Source organism: Coturnix japonica, chromosome 3 (genome assembly GCF_001577835.2).
Source record: "Coturnix japonica isolate 7356 chromosome 3, Coturnix japonica 2.1, whole genome shotgun sequence".
NCBI lineage: Eukaryota > Metazoa > Chordata > Aves > Galliformes > Phasianidae > Coturnix > Coturnix japonica.
In genome coordinates, this window is record NC_029518.1 from 64,428,795 (window position 1) to 64,452,702 (window position 23,908).

Below are 23,908 nucleotides of genomic sequence, written 5' to 3' on the forward strand. Positions count from 1 at the left end.
TCTGTAACTCAGTAATTAGAATCTCTCTGCTGACGTTCACAGAGATTTTGGAGACATCATAGCTTTTCTGGTAGCAATCATTTCAGCAATCCAATGCAAAGCATATTCTGTTTGAAATACAGTAGAAAATATTTTTATGTCAGATACCGAAGCTGATTATGTCTTCAGCTAAAATATTTTTATACGGGGTAAATATTACTTTAATGATAATTTTCGTGAAGAATGTCATCATTAATATTTCTTAAAAATACTTATTTATACATTTCTTTAATAATCGCGCTTCTCTTTCATTAATAGTATTATCAGCCACGTGGTATTGATAGCCTCACAGCATTGTAAAAGAAATATTATTTTGATTGCTTAGTCATGTATAATCAGTTTGTTGGGTTTTTTTTGTCAGGTATGTAAATGTAGTTGTTATTTGTGAGGGATAACCCACAAAAACCTTAACTTAGTGGTTGTAGCTTCCTTTTACTTGATTTCTGATTTATTAGTACTGAATTATTAAAATAAAGTTGTTAATTTGACACTTATTTTTTTCACTTATGCAAATAACTGTGTATTTGGTGTCTAGATGGATCCAGGTCTAGAAAAGCACAGAGAGCAGTTGGTAATTGAAGTTGGCAGGAAGCTGGACAAAGCCCGCATGATTCGCTTTGAAGAAAGAACCGGCTTTTTTTCTTCAACAGATTTAGGCAGAACTGCCAGCCACTACTATATTAAATACAATACTATAGAGGTAAAATATATGATTCTACTTTTGTGGGTGTTTTTTCCTTCTTTTTGAACTTATACCAAAAATAGTTGTAAGATACTACAGAATATGTAGTTGATTTGTAATATATATTTTCAAATCATATTTACCAAAACAAAGAGAGAGAAATAGAAACTACGTATAAAGCAACTGTGGAAAAAATAGAGTTTGTATGAGATTAGGTTTGAAATTTCTATAGTCTGCCTTCTTTTATGTGGATTAGAAGAAGCATTTTGATACTATCAATCTGTGCAACCATTGGTGCGTGATGGCACATTCAGGAATAGAAGTTGATAATAAAAAGGCTTTTCCTGCATGAAAATTCTGTCAGCTTGCCATATGCAACATCAACGGGTTTTGGCACTAATTGTATTGGGTTGCAAATAAGTGAGGAAAGTGGCACAATACTGTGTACATGGGGAAGCTTGGTTTAAAGTATATATTCATCTTAAAGACTTTCTATTATAGCAAATTGATTTTATTTTTTTAATAAATGCCAAAGAATCAGAGCCTTAGTCATCTTTGACTGTTTATTGTCACTATGTATAATTCTTTTCACAGATTTAACTTCTCACACGTATCCTAGATACTTGTTTATGTACTGGCATGATTGCATGTCTCTCAAGTTTTGATGCCCAAGTTTAGAGGAAACTAATTTTTCTGAAAGTAGTGTGAAGTCATTCTGGAAACTTTTAGTGTTTAAATTGTGTCGCTCTGATAATCCAATTGCTTATTTGCATCTTAAATGCTTTATAAAATCTTAGTTAACTATTATTTATTTTTCTATATGATAATTTTTATTTTCAATACTAAATTGATTTGTTTTGTCTTAATAGACTTTCAATGAATTGTTTGATGCTCATAAAACAGAAGGTGATATTCTTGCTATAGTGTCCAAAGCTGAAGAATTTGAACAAATAAAGGTAAAGTTGTACTGCTTAGTGCAAATAGTGTGTTTTAGAACTAGACACTTTCGTAGTATTCATTCCTGGAATAGCAAGCTCCTTTTCTATAGACCAAAGTTCTGTTAAATATTAAGCACTATTATAGTGTGTTTTCCAGGTAGGAATGATTGCCAAGAACTATATATGCTCTCATCCAAATTTATCCATAATTCAGCTTGAGCTGTAGTGCACATTTAATAACTAGTTATGGATCTTCAGGAATTCCTTTTAAATGCTTTTAAGAACTTTTCAGCTTCTCAGTTATTAATAGGTGAAGATAGGTGTCTTTTGGTGTGGTGCATCCAAGAATGATGATTTCTGTTTGAAGTCTCAATCGCTATTAGATGTCTCCGTGAACAATTTGCTTTAAAAGAAATGGTACAGGACTAACTGAATTTAACTCTGAAATAATTCATGCATGGGGTAATATTAGATTATCATAATGATGAATTCTATTTTCAACATGAAATCTAGAAAGTTATTTTAATAAATTCTACTGTACAGGCCATGAGATTACTATCAAGCTAAGTTTAATTCCAACCTCCCTTTTTGCCGCTTCTGTTGGTAGGACATAATAAGATACTTTGCAAGCTGGTTTGAGCTTATTAGCACATGCTTCCATTCCATAGAGATGCAAGCCAGACTCTACAGGGTTTATTAGGTCAGGCTCATTGCCATTTTACCACAGTCATACAACTTTCAGATAGGAGTTGGCTCTCATTCACCTGGCTCTGAGGACTGGCAGCATAAATTCCTCACCATCTACATATTTACGTATTTGCACACATTGTCTGAGCATTGCCATCTCTTTATCTAATGGAGAAATTCTGTAATCTCTTATATAAGATAATAAGCAATGAAGGATCACAGTGATACATATAACATTTTCAGAGCTACAGGTTTTTTTCATGATAGTGATACTGCCTTGCTAGACCTAAATTTAGCGTAATTTAATATTTAAAAAGGAAGCATATGGAAGATAAATGTTTCTATATTTGTAGTAAAGTCAGTAGCGATGCTTCTTAACTTACAGTTTTTCCAGTTTGCTTTCTCAGCTTCATATGATATGACATCAGTGCAACATCAGTTCCAGTTTGTTGTGATTCACTTGCTGTGCAGCTCTGAGTGTTAAAGCTAATAACTGATTTACACAAGAGTAACTCCATGTTTATTCTTCTTCATGAATATGAAATTTGACTGTTAATAATAAGAAACATGTCTCCACAATAATTTTTTAAATTCTGTATTTTGAGCTTGCAAAGTCAGCAGTAGCCAAAACATTGATCTGGTCTATGCAAAAGCAGAACAACCTGTCCAAAATGTTGATATAAGCAGAGCATAACATTCTCCTGACACCGGAGTTATCTGTGATGGGTGTGTCCTTCATCTTTTTCTTTCCTCTAGGTGCTGGACAGTCGGGGCTTTTAACCCAACTGTATTAGGGTCTTTTGTATGTCAGGTAGTCGAGTCCAAATGAAAATTACTTTCAGCTGGTTCCCTGCAGGGACCAAACATTTACCCTCTTTAAATAAGTTTTACACTAACAGACTGTCAGTAAATCAAAGAATATGTAGATTTATGCTATTTTTGCTATGTAAGGGTCATCTGTTAGGTTGTAACAAGTTATGCATTATTCAAAATATAGATATGAATATTTCTTTACTCATATTGAGACTTAATCTTATTAACAGTGAAAACTTTAATATCATGAATCACAGTACTTAACAGTTTTGAGTTAAAAATGTGTTATGCCACATGCAAAATATATAACTATAATGAATACATTTAATGTTAATTCAAGATTGCCCTAATCCAGATAGACAGAGGTTTCACTCCGGTCAAATAAAAAATGAAATCTCATCAGATGAAGGATGGTGGGGTTAGAAGATTCAATTTTTGTGGCATATCAAATTTTTCTATGTCAATGGCAACCCTAATAGATGGTGATGAATAATAAAATGTAATTGTGTCGTTATTAAGATTGTTTCAATTATAGTCTATTAGCTACATTCTGTAAGATGTGGTTTTGCTTCTCTTATTTTTCTACTTCAAATCATAGACTGCTATAAAATAACATAACTGTATTATAAGGAATATTTGATTTTAGTATAAAAGTTTTTTATCAAGGTCCTCCAACCTCTTCATATAGTATAATTCTGTTTTAGGTTAGAGAAGAAGAAATAGAAGAGCTGGATACATTATTGAATGATTTCTGTGAACTTCCTGCTCCTGGAGGTGTGGAAAACAACTACGGAAAAATAAATATCCTCCTCCAAACATATATTAGCAGAGGGGAGATGGACAGCTTCTCCCTTATTTCAGATTCTGCATATGTTGCACAGGTAAAATAGTGTTTTTTATACATATGTGTTGCTGCTTCTGCTTTGTTCATTCTTCCAAATGTTTACAGTTATGCAAATAGACTTCAATATGCAAACTTTTACTTTCATGCAAATTGATTTGAAAATCAAAGCATTTTATGTGTGTATGATGTACTTTTTTAAGTAGAAAAAGAACTGCAAAATCCAACATTAGGAGAGTACTGCATATCTTTTTTTTAGATTTGAATATTCATTTTATTTTTCTTATACCTATAGTCTTACTGTATTCAGAAGTTGTAATAGAAGTTGCTGTGAAAGGATTTTCTTTACATATTGGATTGTTTTCTGAATCTAGCAAACTCTTGCAATCTGTTTTTGTTCTTTGTACTTTCATATTTTGTTCTGTAAAATGTAATTTGTGTCCTGTACGCATCCTTGGTTTGTACAAAAGAGACTTATTGCTATACCTTATCATGTAAGTTTGTATATTAACTTATATATTTGTCAGATTTATTTGATAGCTAAACAGTCAATAGTTACACAGCATGTTTAGCCCTTGCACCAAATAAAGAGAGAACTGCAAATCTGTGACATAAAATTGCCTGACCATCTTAGAAAGGAGGAGGAGGTACTGCATGAAATTTTAGTTCCTGAAGAACTAACAGTGACAAAATGCTCACAGATAATCCCAGATTTGCAGCATCAATAAGTGTATGAAATAGATCATGAAGTTTTAGGTCATCCTTCTGTCCTTTTTTGTTTGTTTGTTTGTTTGTTCTTTTAAGCCATCAATATGTTGCACTGAATCCTTTTTATCTCATCATTACAAAACAGATCAGGAAATTTGCATTTAGCTGGTACTGAAGATGCAAGTTCAGTATTTGAAAGTGTAGATGTTCTCCAGCAAGATTTTCATAGCACCGCTACCTTCTTCAAAAGAGTTTACTTTTCACAGAAAGCAGGCTTTATATGAGTCACTAATCATTACACACGTAAAAATTGTTGTCTTATTGTATAATTATTGTATAAATCTTTTCATCTTTGCTTTTAATACAGTGTTTATGTTTTTTTTTTCCTGTCTCAATTATAACATTTTTAGTTAGGCAACATGTTCTCAAATCACATGTAGCATTTGGAACCAGTGCTATAAAAGATGGTATATTTAATTGGATAGCGAGTATTAGGAAAATCATTCATCCTTGCTTAGTTAAAGAAATGGGCTTTTTTAGTAACATATGCTTCCTATCATGGCCAAATAATTTTCTCTTCTTTATTCCTGTTGGCACTGCAGAGGCAAGAGAGAATGATTGTATTCTATTCAGTGAATCAAGAACAGAATTGCTAATCCAGGCACACTACTGGTAGGCAAAAAAAGAAAAGAAAAAAAGAAAGAAAGAAAGAAAATCCACAACTTTGGAATACAGTTTGATACTTTTATGAAAGGAATTTCATAACTTAGGTTTGCAAGATAAGGCTGAATTGAAGCTCATATTAATAATTATTTTATTATAATTATTATAATTATATTAATAATTCCAACTCCAAGGCAGATTCATACAGTTTGGTTATACAGTAAGCTTGGGAGATGGTAATATGTTTTGTTTGTAACAGCAAAATAAAACTCTTAAATTTCTGTACAACTGTTCTGATAGTCAGTATGGAATAAGTGCCTGTTATGGAAGTGCAGTTAAAGTAAAAACTCAAATCTTGAATTTCCATGTAAAATGAGCTTGCAGATGTATGGGGAAGGAGGAGGATACTACATACAGTAAGTGAATTTGATTCAGAAGTCACTGAGAATCAATAAATGTAGAACTCCCTAATGTTCTGTTCAAGTCCCATGGCAGACCTGCCAGTACAACTGTGATTAATTGTGTGTCTCTTGTCCTAATTTCTGTAGGCAATCATGAGGTAGTTCTGCCATTAGTCAGTAATGGAAAAAAAAAAAAAAAATTTTCAAGAGTGTTTGAAATAAGTTTGAAAAGAAAAATCTATTGTTATGGTTTCTCAAAGTTGGGTCTATGGTTCCTTTTCATTTTCCAAAGAATACTTGAGTGAATTACAACATTTTTGCCTTCTTTTCACTCTCCAGAATGCAGCTCGTATTGTTCGAGCTCTTTTTGAGATTGCCCTTAGGAAACGTTGGCCTGCAATGACATATCGACTACTGAATCTCAGCAAAGTCATTGACAAGAGGCTGTGGGGCTGGGTTAGCCCTTTGAGGCAGTTCTCTGTGTTACCACCATCAGTCCTCTCAAAGTTGGAAGAGAAGAATCTCACTGTAGACAAGATGAAGGACATGAGAAAGGATGAAATAGGTGAGAAATCAGTAATGCTGATCTACTTAAATTATTATTAATTATTCTGCAAGTTTGAGATAAATCTGAGCCATTCATTTAGAAACCAAACCCACCAGTCTTGAAGCTATGTAAGCACATTAATTTGTTATTGTTGTCTGTCAAATAGATAAAGTTTATTCAGTCTTCATAGCTCATAATATGGCACAGTTCTGGGAGTAGCCCATATCCTGCCTACTCCAGGAATGAGCATATCTATTGGTGCATTTTAATATAAATGTCTATATATACATGCCCACATATAGGTACATATTTAAAATCATTTATACCCTATACTACCATTTCTTTCGTTATCTAAAACACCCCTTTGAAAGACACGTGTTTAATTTTTCCAGTTGGAATTTATTTTTTTTTTTAAATGGAATACTATTAATGATAAAAAGAAGAAAAGACAACCCTTATATCTAGGCATGCTTCTGAAACACTGCATTTATTTTCACTGAACACGGAGAATCATTGTCGCCAGTGTCTTTGCAGAAAAAAAAAATATATATATATGTATATAATAAATATGTAATAATAAATATTTATTCATAAATATTTTATTATTTGCAATACTGAAAATGAGAAAATCCACAAACTGACTGAACCATATAATAGCATTTTCTAGGATGTGCATATATACTATTTTGGAAAAAATATCCACAAGTTGATTGAAATTATGAAAATAAATTGTTTGTAATATATTTCTTTTTCTTTAGTCAGTATATTACTTCTGATTTAGGGGAAAATCCTTTAGATCTTAGATTTTCCTTGCACCTGAAATGTCAAATTTTGGAGGAAAAAAAAACCACAACACTTTTGTTTTTCAAAAGACATACTTTTACAGTGAAAATGTAGTTCATAGACACTGCTTTTTAGATAATTATGACCTCTAATTTGATATTTCTTATTTGATAAGAAATCTGAGGAAGCTATATTATGTGCTTAAAATTAGGTTGGAAAAAGTTGAATTTGTATTTTAAAGTTTGCCAAATTAGAGACTTTTTATTTAATAAGGTAATTATTATATTTAACAAGCTAAGCAAAAGGACTGTGAGAAAAAAATTCAGCTCATTTAAACTGTACCTTATAATAAATAGTAACTTTAAAGTTATTAAAAATAAAGCATTTAAGTTCTATCTTTGTAATGTTTTTTTCATTTAGAAATATCTCACTAATTGTTAATTTATTACATATTTGTGCAGGGGGTTTTTGCCACAGTATATGGTTCCATGAGTAGTATTAGCATTTTTATTCTTTAATTTTTAATGCTTATTTCTTCCCATACTTGCCTTTGGAGAAACAAGAACTTAGTATTAAATTACTAAAATAATTATTCTTTCTTCAGCTTGCAGAACTAGAATATACAAGATAGAAATATATCAATATATATGTAGAACGTATAGCTTTCTTTTCTATTAACTTAGCTGTAAAATACACTAAGGTTTGGTTTTGACTGTGAAAACAAGTGATTGGTTTGTGCCATGATATTTTGTGTTCTTCAGCCTTGTTTAAATGCCAAAGCAGGTTGGTCTTTGCTTCTTTTTGAGGAACAACTTCTTGACGTACTTCTTCCTCTCTGTCCTTTCTTTCGATCACCAGGGTTTTCCTTGCCTTACATTTCTTATTTGAATTCTAAACCAAAGAAATGATGGAAGACACAGCTTCCAGATGCAGGCTTATTCTCTGTCTCCATAAAATCATTTCAGTGTTACTACTTCTGCCTTTTCAAAGTTTATTGTCACTTTAGGAGTAGAATAAAAAAGACAGGAGTTAGCTTGCTATCTCAGACAAGTAGTGATAGACAAATGCCAGGACTCCCAGTGAAGGGAAATTGTGTTGTGTTGTGTGCACAGATCCTGGATACCAATGTGCCACGGTATCCATGCCATTAGACATCAACAATCCACTCTCTATTGCAGAGCAACCATAAAGTTTGTGAACTGCCAAGAAATGACTATGGTAGTTTGAGATACGTTGTCTAGGTTTTCAGAATACAGTGGACAACCTTTGTGGAACAAGCAAATCTATTCATCTTTTGTCAAGTATCACTGTCTTCTGGAATTGACAGATTTTGTTTAGAAGTTTATCATATTTCCTAAGTGCTGTTGCTAGTTTCTTATAACTATAAAAAAATATGGAAAAGAAAGTTTTATAATGATTTTAACAAGCAGCATTTGGGACAAGAGACTTACTGTTCTCTCGAAGGTGTGTGTACAAAACCTCAGTAGTTTTACTGTAGAGATTCAGAAGTCCACCTCAGCCATCATGATACAGAAAGTGATTCAGGGCATGAAGAAGACTAATTACCTGCAAAACATTAGTAGTCTTTGACAATTGACATCTACCTTTATTTCACACAATTTCTGTTTTATCTCTAATCACAAAAAAAAAACCTACTTATGCTATAATGCTGTCTACATTATGAATCTGTACCAATGTAATCATTTTTCTTTTAGTAGTCCACTTTGTGTGTAGTTCAGTTATTTTACTGCTTGCAAATTAGACTGATAAAATGTGTTAAAATTTCTGCATTAGTGATTTGCTTCTGTAGCAAGATCATCCAGTCAGTACTTAATAGTATAGACCTTTGAGAGACAAAACCTGACTGTTTGTTAAATAAAAAAGTCAAGGTTCAAAAAAAAGAAAAAAATAATAACAATTGCAAGCTGTTATGCTTGCATATGCTGTGCAATATCAAGAAAAGGTTTCTATCACCTTGCTATTTTGCCCACAATGAATGTAATGGCATTTCTTCTCTTTTGTTTTTTTTATTGTTGTTGTTCTAATCAGACATACGCAGGAACATGTAACAGCAGCTGAAAATCGGTATCCATTTTTAGTTCTTAACTATAATAGCTAGATGGAGGTATTTTTTAAGGGAATTCTTATGACCATTACAATTAAAATATTTTCCAGACTATTATATTAGTGATTACAGTGAAAAAGTGATCAATCCTCTTTTCCTAAATAAACCAGAGATTTCAGCTGTAAACTACAACTAGGGTTGTGTTGTGGTTTTTTTAATAGTGTGATCCCCTTATTGCCTTAGTTATTGTGACTGTGGAAAAAAGATAATAAATGCTGCAGCATTTAATTTTTCTTTTGCCTCAGTTACACACTGGTGTATTCTAAAAAATAAGAGCTGCTATGAGATGATTACTAGTCATGTAAGCTTAAGCCATTAACTAATTTTATTCAATGCTGTGAATCCAATTTCTATGTACTTTGAATTCCTACACAGGAATTGTAGAAGTTCGATTTTGTGCCCTTCATCAAGTAAAAGGTCAGAATTCAAGCTTTTAAGAAGAGCTATGTGACTTGATAGGAGTCTGGTCTAAAAGTCAGTGAAGAAAAGAAATTAGCTTCACATAATATTTTTTTTTTTCTGTGTAAATTTGTAATAGTTATTTTAACCTCTTAGGAGTTAATACTGACTTTTCTGGGCTCAGAGTTCCTAATTCAAGTTAAGTATCACAAAATATCCTTATGTGCCAGGTCAGGAGAGTTAGACATATACACAACTAAGAGCAAAAAAAGCAAGCAGTAATACTCCCCTCTAAAAGCCTATTTGAAAGTCAGAGTTTAGTCAGGATTATTTTTGCTATAATGCAAATCTGTTACACTAATCTTTTCTTGCCAGGTCATATGCTGCATCATGTGAAGATTGGGTTAAAAGTAAAACAGTGTGTCCATCAAATCCCCTCCATTGCAATGGAAGCAACAATTCAACCAATCACTCGCACAGTGCTCAGAGTTCGATTGAACATCACTCCTGACTTCACATGGAATGATCAGGTAAACAGAAAAAATGATAATTAAAAAAAGGATGGAAGAAAGCATAGGAAGTGTTCATTTAGCTCCAATTACAGATGTACAGCTATCTGAATAAGAAAATAATGTTTATTTTAACTGAAAAGCAAATTTGGGTGTAAGAATGGAATCACCTCTAAGAGTTTTACAGAGGAAGGCACCCAAAGATTATCTTTTTATCTCTTTAATTTTAACAGGGTTGTTGCATTTATATCAAGTTGAAGCAAGTGCTTATACTGAATATTGATAGTGTCTGTCTCACACACACATTTAAGTAATATGCCCAAAAAGGAGCAGCAAGAAAACAGGAGACAAAGGTGGCTTTCTAAAATATGAATGAATGTCAAACTCATAAAATAAAGCCATGTAATACACTTCATACCGTATGCCAAGCTCTGCTACTCTCCATGACTTTACAAATATATATTCTCATCAGTGCCTTGTCTCTGTTGTAACCTCCCTCAACAGAAAATTCAAGGTACTAATTGGATGCGTATATACACCCACACCCTTCAATTCTGAATCTGTTACTTAGAAGAAGATTTAAGAGAAATCTAAGTAAATTGTGAATGTCCACATGGGGGCATTGTATTGTTGCTGGTATTTTTGTAGCATTCTACAGTTAGTGGCCAAGTATATTTGTCTTTTTCTTCTTATAGAAGATCAGGGAAATTATCATTCTGAAAGGTGCCTACTCAGTATCTTTTATTAAAAAATAAGTTATAAATCCCCTCACAAATTTACTTTAATCACAAGTAAATTGGAGTTTTATTCCATAAACATTTAGATGATATTGGAATTTATTTTTCCTGCCTAAAGGCTTTATCTTTTGTTTTGGAAGCTTCACCAAGTTAGCTTGAGAATGGAAGGTTAATGATCAAAATACGTGAGGTCAGATTTCCCTTGCTACCTGGATTTATTACCAAAAAAAATTGTTTGAATGGGTTCTAACATGAATTTTAATAAGAATTATTTTTTGTTTTGATTGAAACAAGTTTTATCATTTATCTTTCATCCATGTTACCTGATTGCTGTCAAAGATAAAAAGAAAAAAATTCATATTAAGCTATTTCCTTAGTAATACCAAGTAATTTCTCAATCTATTTTTACTTTTGTCTATGAAGTTCAGATTCTTCTAGACTTTTACAAATTGAAAAGTGGTCTGCACAGAATTCAAATCATATATTTCAGCTCTGTACATGACAAAAAAAAAAAAAAAAAAAAAGATTTTGCCCATGTTTACTATACTTTTTGATATAGTATTCTTATAAGCATCATCTTGATCCTTAATGGGGTGCAGTTTTAAGTGCTGGGAGCTCTTAAGTTTAAGCTTGTGAGCCAGATTCGTGTCGAAAAGTCTTACTGTATCATTAGAGCCAAGGAACATATCCAGACAGGGCAAATAACCCTTCCTGCTGCCAGGAAGAGTCCAATAGAAATACAGAGTAACTAGTATTAATTAGCCAAATCATATTTTAGACACAGTTTTAGGGCAACAGTTGCCCAAAATATAGGTATGCATCAGTATTTAAATGGTATGAGATTCATCAAGAGCTAAATGTGTGTATGTAATTCACACAGCACGGGCAGGACAACTGGGTGATCAGGTTCAGCCAGAATGTGTTCATGAAAGGCAGGTCCTGCCTGACCAACATGATCTCCTATGACTGAGTGACCATCCTGGTGGATGAGGGAAAGGCTGTTGATGTAGTCTACCTAGTCTTCAGCAAAGTTTGTGACACTGTTTCCCACAGTTTTCTGGAGAAACTGTCAGCCCATGGCTGGCATCAGTACCCTCTTTGCTGGGTAAAGAACTGGCTGAACACCAGGCCCAGAGAGTGGTGGTGAACAGAGTTAAATCCAGCAGGCAATCAGTCATGAGTGATGTTCCCCAGGGTCAGTACTGGAGCCTGTTCTGTGAAATACCTTTGCTGATGACTTGGATAGCGTTATTAAATTCTCCCTTAGTAAGTTTGCAGATGATACTAAATTGGAATAGTTGGAGTAGGAAGACACTTCAGAGTGACCTGGTCAGGGTTTTTTGTGGGGCTGAGGCCCACCGGATGAGGTTCAGCATGACTAAGTGCCAGGTCCTGAACTTTGGCCACAAGCCCAGACAACACCACAGGCTTGGAAGACTGTGGAAGAAATGGACGTGGGTGTGTTGGTTGTTGCTCAGCTGAACATGAGTAAGGAGTGTGCCCAAATGGCCAAGAAGACCAATGGCAGCCTGTCTTGTATAAGAAATACCATTGCCACCAGGAGCAGGGAGGTGAGGAGACTCTTTGAGTACTTTGTTCAGTTTGGAGATCCTCACTTACAAGTAAGACATCCATTCTCTTAATGTGTCCAGAGAAGATCAGCAAAGATGGTGAGGGGTCTGGAGCACAAGTCTTATGAGGAGAGGATTGTTTAGTCTGGAGAAGAGAAGGCTCATGGAAAGCCTTACAACTCTCTAGAACTCCCTGAAAGGAAGTTGTGGCAGGGCAGACATCAGCCTCATTTCCCACCTATCAAGAAATAGGACTAGAGGGAACGGCCTCAAGTTGTGCAAGGTTGCATTCAGGTTGGATATCAGGAAAAAATCATTCTCAGAAGGAGTGGCCAGATGCTCAAACGGGCTCCCTGTGGAGGTGGTTGAGTCACTGTCTCTGGAGGCATTCAAGAAACATTTAGGGAGATGGTTTAGTGGGGAAATATTGGTGGTATGTTTGGACTGGACAATCTTCGAGATCTTTTCCAACCTTGGTGATTCTATGCTTCTTTGTTCTTCTCACATATCCTCACATATCCTATAACAGTGACTAAAACAAACTACAGTATTCTGAATATGATAACCACTTCTTTCAAGAAAAAAGAGAGAGGAGAAGCATGTCAGAATTCACTACAGGTTTTGCTAAAAGAATGTTTCTGATAGACAGCAAAAGACAGTGTTTCTATGCACAGAATCCAAACACAGAAGTGCAGTGAAGAAAAGAGAGAAGAAATCATTTTATAGGATCCTGGAAGAAACCTTGGCAGTTCAGTCTATTTATAGACAGCTGAGGCATTTCTTTCATTGTGTTTATATTATGTCCATTAAGGAAACACGCACATTAGGGAAACTCTTACTGCAATATGATCTTTAAGCAAACAAAATAGGTAGAAATGTTATATTGCTCATATCTCCCATTTCTTTCTTTCTGTATTCCTTTGTAAACATGCATAATTTAGAAATTCATCTGATATACCCAGCATATCTTGGGAACCTCATTACAACTACAATAAAGCTGTATTTTCTTCTCTTAAAGGTACATGGCACTGTTGGAGAGCCTTGGTGGATCTGGGTAGAAGACCCTACTAATGATCACATTTATCATTCAGAGTACTTCATCATTCAGAAAAAACAGGTAATGAGTTTTATTCAGAATCTCATAGCAAGACAAAAGTAAATTCAGAAAGAAATAAATTTTAAGGTTGAACAGGATTTTGTGCTACGCAGAAGCACAGCTTTCAGTTTCAGATGTTCATTTTAAGCCTGGACTTTCAGAAAGGTGTTTTCTAATTTCAGATGTCCCTTTTTTCTCCTACGCTTTTGGTGGGACAATTTTTTCCAGATGAGAAAAGGAAAGACTATAATGTTTTTACATTAAAAGATAAAGAGTTATTCTTGTTTTGAGGTAATTGGAAGCAAAATCCATTGCCAGTGGTAGGCTATTGTCTAGATGCAAATATCTTGCAAATATGCAAATATGGAGTTGCATGCAGAATTATTTCTTCATGTTAGTAATACTTATGAAAGTGAGGCAATCTGTATGATTTGTCAAGTTACTGATTTGACTGTTTGGTAATTATTTTCTATGCAATGTTTGCACTAGGTCATTACTAAAGAACCTCAACTACTGGTGTTCACTATCCCAATATTCGAACCTCTGCCTTCTCAGTATTACATTCGAGCTGTGTCTGATAGATGGTTAGGAGCAGAGGCTGTGTGTATCATAAATTTTCAACATCTGATTCTTCCAGAGAGACATCCACCCCACACAGGTATTTGAAATTTGATCATGTTCTTTCCATTCTTCTTGTTTGCATTGATTTTCCTTACAATAATGTAATAAATCTCTAACTCGTTCTTCATAATAAAAAAGATATGTTATTTCATTTTGTCATAATTGTATTATTGATACCATTTCTTCACTTCTTAAAGCTCTCTAAAATTTTAAAATCCAGCTTATTTCGACTCGGCGTTATAGCAGCTCTTCTGTTATTCTAGGTTCACCACAGGAAAATTGAAACTGACAATAAAATTATGCAAATGTGTATGTTACTACATATCTTAGTACTTGTCATTACATTTCTTGTGGACTGGTTCAAAATAATTTTAGCATGGAAGGCTGCATTATAATTGGTATTCAGGAAAGGAAAATCAGTTAAAATTTTGTAAACATGCAACTTTTCACTGCTTTTACTAACATGAGTGCATCATAGCAAGCATTGTTTCAGTACAGAACATCTAATTTCAGCTCAGCACTGCTGATCAAGTCATGGCCTTCCCATCCCCCTCCTTTTTAACACTTGGCACAGAAGCATGTGTTTGTGTTTTGCTCCTTTTTTTTCTGGATACATAAATTGCTTTGTACATTCATTGGGCCTGATGTCATTGTAAGACCTTTCCACTGTAATTACATTTGGCTCATCTAGCAGTCTGTGAAGTGACTGCCTTCAGAAAAACTCCATTCTCATACAATGTCGTCCTTTGGCATGCATAAATTCACATGTGTTTGTGAAGTGTTTAGCTATTGTTATACTGTACCTACGCTGTCTGGAAAAGCATGTGTAACCTTTTTATCTAATTGACTGATCACTGACTACTATTCAGAAGAAACAGAAAGATATTTACACATCACCAGTTAAGGAGCCTCTAGGATTTATGATAATTGATTTCAATTCCCATCTGGTTCCCACTCAGCAATGAAGTACATAGAGGCCCTGCTAGGCAGAAAACCACCTTCTTTCTCCTCAGCAGAACTCAAGAAATCAGTTTTAGTGGGAATGATAAAACAGCCATAAGGTATCAGGGAAAAGCATGTGAAGAATATTAGGCATCATTACTTCAGTAGATTTTATAACTCCCATGTTATACCTTAATGTGAAGCACCCTGGAAAAAAAAAAACGAGAACTCTAGCCACAAAAAAAAAAAAAGAAAAGAAAAAAATAGAAAGCCAACTTCAAAGCAAGCATCTGCATAGCAGAATCAGTGCAGTCTCCTTAATTTGGTAGGTTTCCAAATCCAATTTGGCTATATATGTCATCTTCCAAATTCCATAATATAATTGTTTGGATAGCAGATGCCCTCAAGATATACTGAGAATCATGTATTGACGGGCTGTTTATTTATTGAGATTATATCTTTAATTACATGTTTAAAGGATTAAATTCAGAATTTAATTGTACTCTTCTGATTTGTATTACTCCATTAAATTAGAAGTTCCAAGGAATCTTGACTCTTCCTTCTTTACTAGAAAGGTCTTTTTCATGAATCTGAAATGTGCAGACTGCTGTCTTCTTACTCCTCATTCTGTTATCATAAGATGGGTATATGCATATAATCTAGTATAGTGAGTTTAGAACTTACTACAGATGGATAAAAAGAAGCAGTTTAAGTAAAACATTGATTTATTCATGTAATTAGTTTCATAGCTGTCAAAATACTAACTATAATATTTCAAGAAATACTTGAGCTGTAAAATCAACTTTTCAAGTATTCTTCCTGAAAGTTAGCAATAGCCCAGTGTGAATTCTGTGTGACAGGAGATATTAGGTAAAGCCATTTCCAATGTTGTCATGCCCTCATGATTATTTTGTGTTTGTAGAACTTCTAGATCTTCAACCTTTGCCTGTCACAGCCTTAGGACATCCAGAATATGAAGTCCTCTACAAGTTCACGCACTTCAATCCTATCCAGACCCAGATATTTCATACACTTTATCACACAGACTGTAATGTTCTGCTTGGAGCACCTACAGGTTCTGGAAAGACTGTTGCAGCTGAATTAGCCATCTTTAGAGTTTTTAACAAGTATCCCACATCAAAGGTTTGTAAAATAGACTTCCTATAACCATTTAGTATATGTTTTCAAGTAGTCCATAAGCTTAGGAAGACTATTGGAAACTGAATTTTGCTTTCGCCAATTTGTAACTGTCTGAATAGAAAATGTATATGCTTTTACATGAAATTTATGTATTAATCAGTGTGCAATTAGTGTTAAATCTAAAAACATGCCATACCAACATACTAGTTTTCCTTTTCTGTAATTGCCTGCTTTACCTAAGTTGTTTTTGCTTAGCCTTTAATCTTCTACTAGCAGTAATTCTGTTTTAAAGCAATTAGTTACGCTCCATGTCAATATAACTATCCCCATTCCCTCTCATACTTAAATAAATAAATTGTAATTAATTACTACAAGCATATTCTCTGTTACACCTTAAAATAAACTTCCTAAAGCTCAGCATTTCTGCTTTGGGTAGTTTTGTTTTCAAAGTGAATACGTGACTGTATCTTAGACATATCGTCTTAGGTACCCACATTTTAGCTCTAAAATCTTTGGAAAATATCTCTGATTCTGAGATTTAATCAAAGAACAGCCTCTGAACTGACGTAACACACATAATGCACTTACTTGTCTTTGAAATCTTAGTATCATCACGTAATTTGTTAGTCCTGGCTCTGATAAATAAAGCTCAAGCTTATTTTCGGTTTACATATTAGACATACAAAATAGGCATTTTTTTCAAGGAATATACTTTTTCAGTTCTAATAAATCCAAAAATCTGGCTATATCTTCTAAAAAACATATGTGAATTCTTTGTGCAGCAGTTTCTTCCTCTTTAGATCTGCCTAGAGGTTCAGAATATTTCATCATAAATCTGTAAATATATCTATATGTCAAGGCATTCCACCAAGCACAGCAAGCTTCTTTGAGAACAGTATTATGTCATTTTACTCAGAGTAATCAGCTTTATAATTTAATATGTATTTTTTTAATAAGTATGTGACATATGTAGAAATCAGATAGGATATTACATGCTGGAAATTCTGATTGTTTTTGTTCTAGAATTCATGTTTTCAGGTTTTCTAGTCCTGGAGAATATGGTTTTATTTATATATTCAGTGGATTTAGATATTAAATAGTGCAACAAGTACTTCCAATTCAATAAGTTACTTTTTTGTTTCTTAATTTACTTGCTTGTTAATGGTTCAATAACCAAAGTGATGTTTTCGGATTTGTCCGTTTTAAATACTGTCCTGGCTTAGGTCATTTGAGGAACATGCCCTTTAATGCATTTGCAGATAATGACAAAATCTTGCTCGTATAAACTATTTTCATATTGGTACAATTTAATAGAAGTATCTTGCTTTTTTTTCAGGCAGTGTATATTGCACCCTTAAAAGCACTCGTTCGTGAGAGAATTGAGGACTGGAAAGTTAGGATTGAAGAAAAACTTGGTAAAAAGTATGTTTCTCCTTACCTAATCAAAGAAATGAGAAGCAAAAGAACAGTATCATTATCAAGTATGGATAAAATCTGCAGAATACTATTGAGTATTTCAAAATAGATTTTGATTGTATACAGTCCTTCACATTTCTAAAAAAAAAAAAAAAGTTAAAAAATTTTAAAACAGTAGTCATTGTGAAACCAAGATCAAAAGTGAGAAAAAGAGGTACGCTTCAATGTCTATGTATTTTCATTTACATCACTTACCAGTATATCAAATATGAAGCTAACATTTCTCTCTGCAGAGCCCTTGTTAATTGAACTTGCAATTCAAAATAAGAATTCAATGGAATCCTTATCTATCAGAGATCTCATAGAAGCTATATATGAACCATATACCAGCATTCATATATTCTTTCTTATACAGAGTGTGGAATATAGATTTGTTCATTGGCCTCATGAATTTCTTGCTGATCTTCACAGGTGTTGAAGATCAGCTCTTACTTTATGATGTATAAGAACTACCAGTCATGTTGGTGTTTTCCAAAGTTATACCTTCTTGAGTTAAAAAATATACGTATAGGATATAAGGCCTTTCATTCTCCTATATACAGCTGCTTTTGTGAGTTAAAACTCAAAGCACATCCCAGTATTCAGTAGAATTCAGTTTAAAATGATAGATCTCTAATAATGTTTGTAGAAATTGAAAGGATAATAAAGTAAAACAGCTGGAAGAATTCCACGAATATTCCTCCAAAAATGACTCCAGCATAATTTCTGCTCTACACTTGATGAAGCTTAGCCAACAAATACGGTTATGCTACAGTCCAGCCTCATTGTTCAAATCAGAGACCTACACACATCAGCAGGCAGCAACTTGGATTAGAAAGTTTCTCTGCTGTCTGTGAAAGGATGTTATGAGTCACATTTTAACATACTAATATCTCCATAGTATCTTCATTTAGAAAAATAAGCAGTATATTGTTTGGGACTCATATTCATCCTCTTCATTTTTTGTATTGTTGCAAAGGAATGATATTTGATATTTATGTGGTATTTGCTAGAAAAGTGTTGGTTTTTTTTTAGCTCAGAACAGCCTTGAAAATCTTGTTAAACGTATTGAGTCAGAAGCAATCTGATTTTGTATAATATTTGCTTCTTCTCTCTTTAAAGAATTAGTGTTTGAATGCTAAGATGTTCTGAAGCACTATGAAGCCAATTTTGTGTAGTCTGAAAAAATATCTTTCTTGATTACAGGGTTGTAGAGTTGACTGGAGATGTGACTCCTGATATGAGAGCAATTGCTCAAGCTGATCTGATTGTTACTACCCCAGAGAAGTGGGATGGTGTCAGCAGAAGCTGGCAGAACAGAAGCTATGTTCAGAAAGTTTCCATTCTCATCATAGATGAAATCCATCTGCTAGGTGAACATAATTTTCTTAGTTATTTTTTTATCGGTCGCTGCTATATTTGAAGAACTGTGCTTGTACTTTGACAGACAAATCTTTTTTCCTTTTTTTGTTTTGTTTTGTTTTCTCTCTGTTTTTCAATGCACTTTACATTTTACATTTACTAGGGGATGAGAGAGGCCCAGTACTGGAAGTCATTGTGTCTCGAACAAATTTCATCTCATCTCACACAGAGAAGCCTGTAAGAGTAGTTGGCTTATCCACTGCATTAGCAAATGCCAGAGATCTTGCTGATTGGCTAAATATTAATCAGGTACGAAAAATGTTTCAAAAGATGCATTTGTGCCTCAGAAAAGCAAAGCAGTGATTTATAAGATAATTTGAGATTAAACTTGAAAAAAATATTTCCTTGCAGATGGGTCTGTTCAACTTCCGACCTTCAGTACGTCCAGTTCCTCTAGAGGTACACATTCAGGGATTCCCTGGCCAGCATTACTGTCCTCGCATGGCTCGCATGAACAAACCTGCATTTCAGGGTAAGTGAGCTACCAGACATTTTGGCTCTTTGTGTATAAGCAAGATTCTGAGAGCTTTTCATAGTACGCTGTATTACTTGTCTGTCCTGGCATGTGTAGGAGGAATCTGCGTGTGCTAATGACCCAAAGCTATTGGTCTGAGATGTAAAGAGCACTGCACATGCAACATACAACAGTGGAATGTAGTGTATTTAGAACATAATAAAATTAGTACTAATGAAGGGAAAATAAAACATGTTTTCTATTAGTGTTTGACACCATTAAAGAAACATTTGTGTAAAAATATTTGAAATTTAGAAAGCAGTAAAACCATTCGTATCATTAATCTGCTGAGGCACTTTCATATGGACCACTGTATGTAAGCATTAAAAAACTGTAAACAGAAGTTGCAAGTCAGGCTAACCTCACATAATTCCAGTTTCAAAGCAATAACCATAAAATTCAAAATTTGTAGTGCATCCAGATATACTTCTGTTTTCAATTTTTTATTCACAACAAAACTAGCATGCAGGATAGGTTTAAGAAAAACTGTTATATTTTATTGGAACGTATTTTATTTTGGCTGCATAAGGAATATTTATTATATCGACTAAAAATAACCTCCCATATAAATTTTGTAATGTGAACTGTTGTTGATTGTGAGGTGACATTTGTGAGGTGACTTTTTAGCCGCTTTAATTATCCTTATGACAGAAGTAAAGTATTGATTGTGGACTAGAGACCAATCTTGGCAGCTCAGATTATTTACACCTCCACAAGAGCCTTGTACAAAAACACTAATGAACAATAAATCTGTCTTGGGCTGTTATGCCACACCTGTTCCAGAAGCTACAGAAATCCATTAGATGCTAGGCTTTTAAAATATATAGATATACTGGCATATATAATTGTAAGTTATAAATACACATTAATTATCCTTTTCCAATAATTTCATGGTTATATAATATAGTATTCATAAACTGAAGAATGATATGTAATATTGTACAGTATTAAATAATTTTCAGAAATAATTCATTAAAATCAGTAGAATGAGGATTACATGAGAAAACAGAAATGGATTTGCTGAGTGTGTATTCAAACTAAATACAACTGTCTATACTTCTAGTGCTTGCTGATGTTAGAAAAATGTGTAGACCTTTTCCCCCACTTGTTAACCATGATGTAGTGAAAGTTATAGCACTTCAATGTAATCCTTATTCCTGAGATCATATAAAATTGCATGAACCTGAAACTTTTGAAGCATGGGCAGAGAAAGAAAATATTTTTTAAGAAAGTCTTAAAGCGTAATTGGTTTAAATGTGTCACAGTAATTAATAAACAACATTTCTTTGTTCCACAATGTCTGCCATAAGCTATTTAAGGGTTACTCTCTGCCATCTAAACCTTTTTTCTATTTTTACTGCATTTAAATAATATTTTGCAGGCAGACATAAATTTATGTGGTCTGTAAATCAAGTTAAACAGAAAGCAAGTTTTGGGCCTTGATGGCACTTAGCCAAAGACAACATATTCTAGTAGCGTAGAAAAACATAACTTATTTATTGGGCTAAGAAAGAGAAATGCACAATCTTTGAAGTCTAGAAAGCTTGTCCAGCTTCTGTTTTTCATTTTCTTTTTTTTTTCTTTTCTAATTGTTTCTCTTAAATTTTTATATTAAAATGATCACCGAAATAGCAGGGCAAATTATCTCAGATTCAGCTGAATGGTTGTGTCGTTTTTTATTCAGAGATGGTTTATACTCAGTAGTATCTGTCTGTCAGAACAAAGTATTCATACTGTATATCAGCAGAGGTATCAGCAGAGTTTATCAGCTGTGTAGCTGTTAAAAGCAGTAGTTGTGGCTTTTGTCATTAAAGAGTTCAATTCTCAAGTTCTATTTTTCTCAACAGCAATTCGAAGCCATTCTCCAGCCAAGCCAGTTCTTATTTTTGTGTCATCCAGACGTCAAACAAGGCTTACTTCCTTAGATCTGATAGCTTTCCTAGCTACTGAGGATGATCCCAAACAGTGGCTGAAGATGGATGAAAGAGAGGTAGAATTTTATTTAGAATAATATTACCTGAATTAATTCTGATTTTCTGCTGTCTTTTTTATGTCTTTTAGAAAATAAGTTAATTTGAATACAAAGAATGTTTTCAGGGTAAATCTTGAAACAGGTGTTTCAAGTGTGTATTAAAACTAGTATTAAGGCTATTTAAACATCTTTGCAAGGTCTGAACTCTAGAAAGCAAATTGTTTTGTTTTCCCTGCTCATGTATTAGTAATGTTAGTTCCATTGTGCCATACAACTTACAACATGTGGTACAAGTCTTTAACACAAATACAAAGAATAAAAGGAGCAGGGCTATGTTCTCCCAGGTTTACAGTCGGAAAACTCTGGCATGTAGCTGTTGAGTTGGAATTTGAACCTAATTTTTCTCATTGTTTTTCTTTTCATGCAATATAATCTTTAATTAGAATCAAAGAATCATAGAACTAAATTTTCTTGTACTGTTTCTCTTAACGATTCTTTAATTTATTTAAAATGTTCAAATAATAAATACCTGTTCAATATTCTGTTTTGTTTGCATTCTACTAAATGTATACTAAGTTTTATTTAATGTTCTCAGTTCTACACCTGCTCTGAATGCAGAACTATTTATTTCCTTCTGAATTAATGGTACCGATTCCAGTACATTATTGCTTTGGAAAAAAGAAATTGTTGTTAAGATTTCCTAGATTTTGGAAGTTAGCTTTCTCTCACCTTCTGTGTGGGAATTTCTGTGTTACAACCAAAATACAGGGAAATACGTGGCTCATAAGTACCAGGTAAAACCTGAATATTCAATAATACAAGAGAAATAGATGTCTTGGCTGACAAACTGCTAGTACTAGCACGTCTTAATCTGATGCTGCTTTTCTAATTTTACAACTTCCACTTCATTTGTTTTCTTGAGTGTAACAGAAATGTTTCATGTCAAAATTATTACTGCCTAATAGAGTTTTCTAGTACCTTGAACTGGTTTGCTGTAGTAACCTCACGTATGGTTAGAATACGTGACATGCAGCTTGCTCTAGATGATTTGCATTCATCCCCGGGTCCTGTGAGCCCCCTTCCATTCCAGAAAGAACTATATTTGAAGGAAGTCTCCTCACTTATGCGTAGGAGACTTTCTAGAAAAGGGTTTTCTATTAAAAGTATTTGAATATGGGAGTTCTGGTCTTGTACCCCATCAGAGGCTAGACATTTTCATCTGTTTCAGAATATACCTCTGAAAGTTTTGAATGAGGAGCTGAAAAGGGCAAACAGACTTTGCATTTACTATCCTGATATCATTTGCATATAATTTATATTTGAATTAATAACCTGAATCGTTGGAGCATAACAAAGATGGTTACCACATTATTGAGTTCCAATTATGTAAATACAAAAGACTGAGAATTATGACTACAGTTCATATATCTTACCATTATCTTGCATAAAATAATTGTATGAAGTACCTACAAGACCAAGTGGGCATTGTTTTAGGTAATCAGGGAACCAGTTTATGGTTTTGTCTTTCAAATGATCAATGTTTGCCTGAATTTCATTTATCATTGAAGCAAGGGACAAAGCTATGGTAATGCAACGTGCACGTATTGCTTACTTCTTTGTCCAGAATAGTTTTCTATTTAAATATTGTAACTTGAAGTTGTATTAAAGTCAAGCTTGAATTAAGTGAAATAGGCAAAAATCTCTTTATTGCTATATGATTTTTTAATGTACTAGAACTAGTTAATATCTTCTGTACTGTAGACATTGCCTATCCTCAAAACTTTCTCAGATAATTCAAGTGTTTCAAGTCCATATGAGATAAAAAATCGATGAGTTAGAAAGAAGAAATTGTTATTATCTTTTAACCATTTTCAAAGCCTGGCAGTTTATGTTTGTTTTTTGTAGACCAATGTTCAATGAGGGGAACCTAGAGACAAATACCTTAACAACTGGTAGTATTTTTAACATTAATCGTGGTATGTGTTGAGATATAGGGTTTTTCATAAATGGGTGTATACAGAGTTTACAGGCTTGATGACAGGTCTTGGCACTTTTATTTTATTCATCCTTATTTGTATGATGATAATTTAGACTGATGTCAAATTCTGTCAAGAAAACATTGGTTATATTCATTTGATTGTCTAATTTATTTTGCTACATTATGCCCAAGAGTTATTCTATGCTTATGTTAGCTTCCCAGTAGGCCGGTTTCATAAGGCTACTTCAAATGTTCTAAGCAGTACTATCCATAATAACATCTGGGCAAACCATACTGAAGTAGACACAGATTCTTAGAACCACTG

The 23,908-nt window shown here is 33.6% G+C and overlaps 1 protein-coding gene across 2 annotated transcripts in view; it reads left to right on the plus strand.

Moving 5' to 3' along the window:
* ASCC3 (activating signal cointegrator 1 complex subunit 3) overlaps positions 1-23,908 on the plus strand; it is a 247,601-nt gene that overhangs the window by 161,836 nt on the left and 61,857 nt on the right. For both annotated transcript variants that reach the window (XM_015858848.1, XM_015858850.1), the window contains exons 18-30: positions 575-739; positions 1,591-1,677; positions 3,864-4,040; positions 6,112-6,337; positions 10,002-10,156; positions 13,462-13,560; positions 14,029-14,197; positions 16,025-16,245; positions 17,579-17,664; positions 18,904-19,070; positions 19,223-19,368; positions 19,471-19,591; positions 21,481-21,623. In XM_015858848.1, coding sequence (XP_015714334.1) covers positions 575-739; positions 1,591-1,677; positions 3,864-4,040; positions 6,112-6,337; positions 10,002-10,156; positions 13,462-13,560; positions 14,029-14,197; positions 16,025-16,245; positions 17,579-17,664; positions 18,904-19,070; positions 19,223-19,368; positions 19,471-19,591; positions 21,481-21,623 — 1,962 coding nt within the window. The remainder of the gene's footprint in view (positions 1-574; positions 740-1,590; positions 1,678-3,863; positions 4,041-6,111; positions 6,338-10,001; positions 10,157-13,461; positions 13,561-14,028; positions 14,198-16,024; positions 16,246-17,578; positions 17,665-18,903; positions 19,071-19,222; positions 19,369-19,470; positions 19,592-21,480; positions 21,624-23,908) is intronic.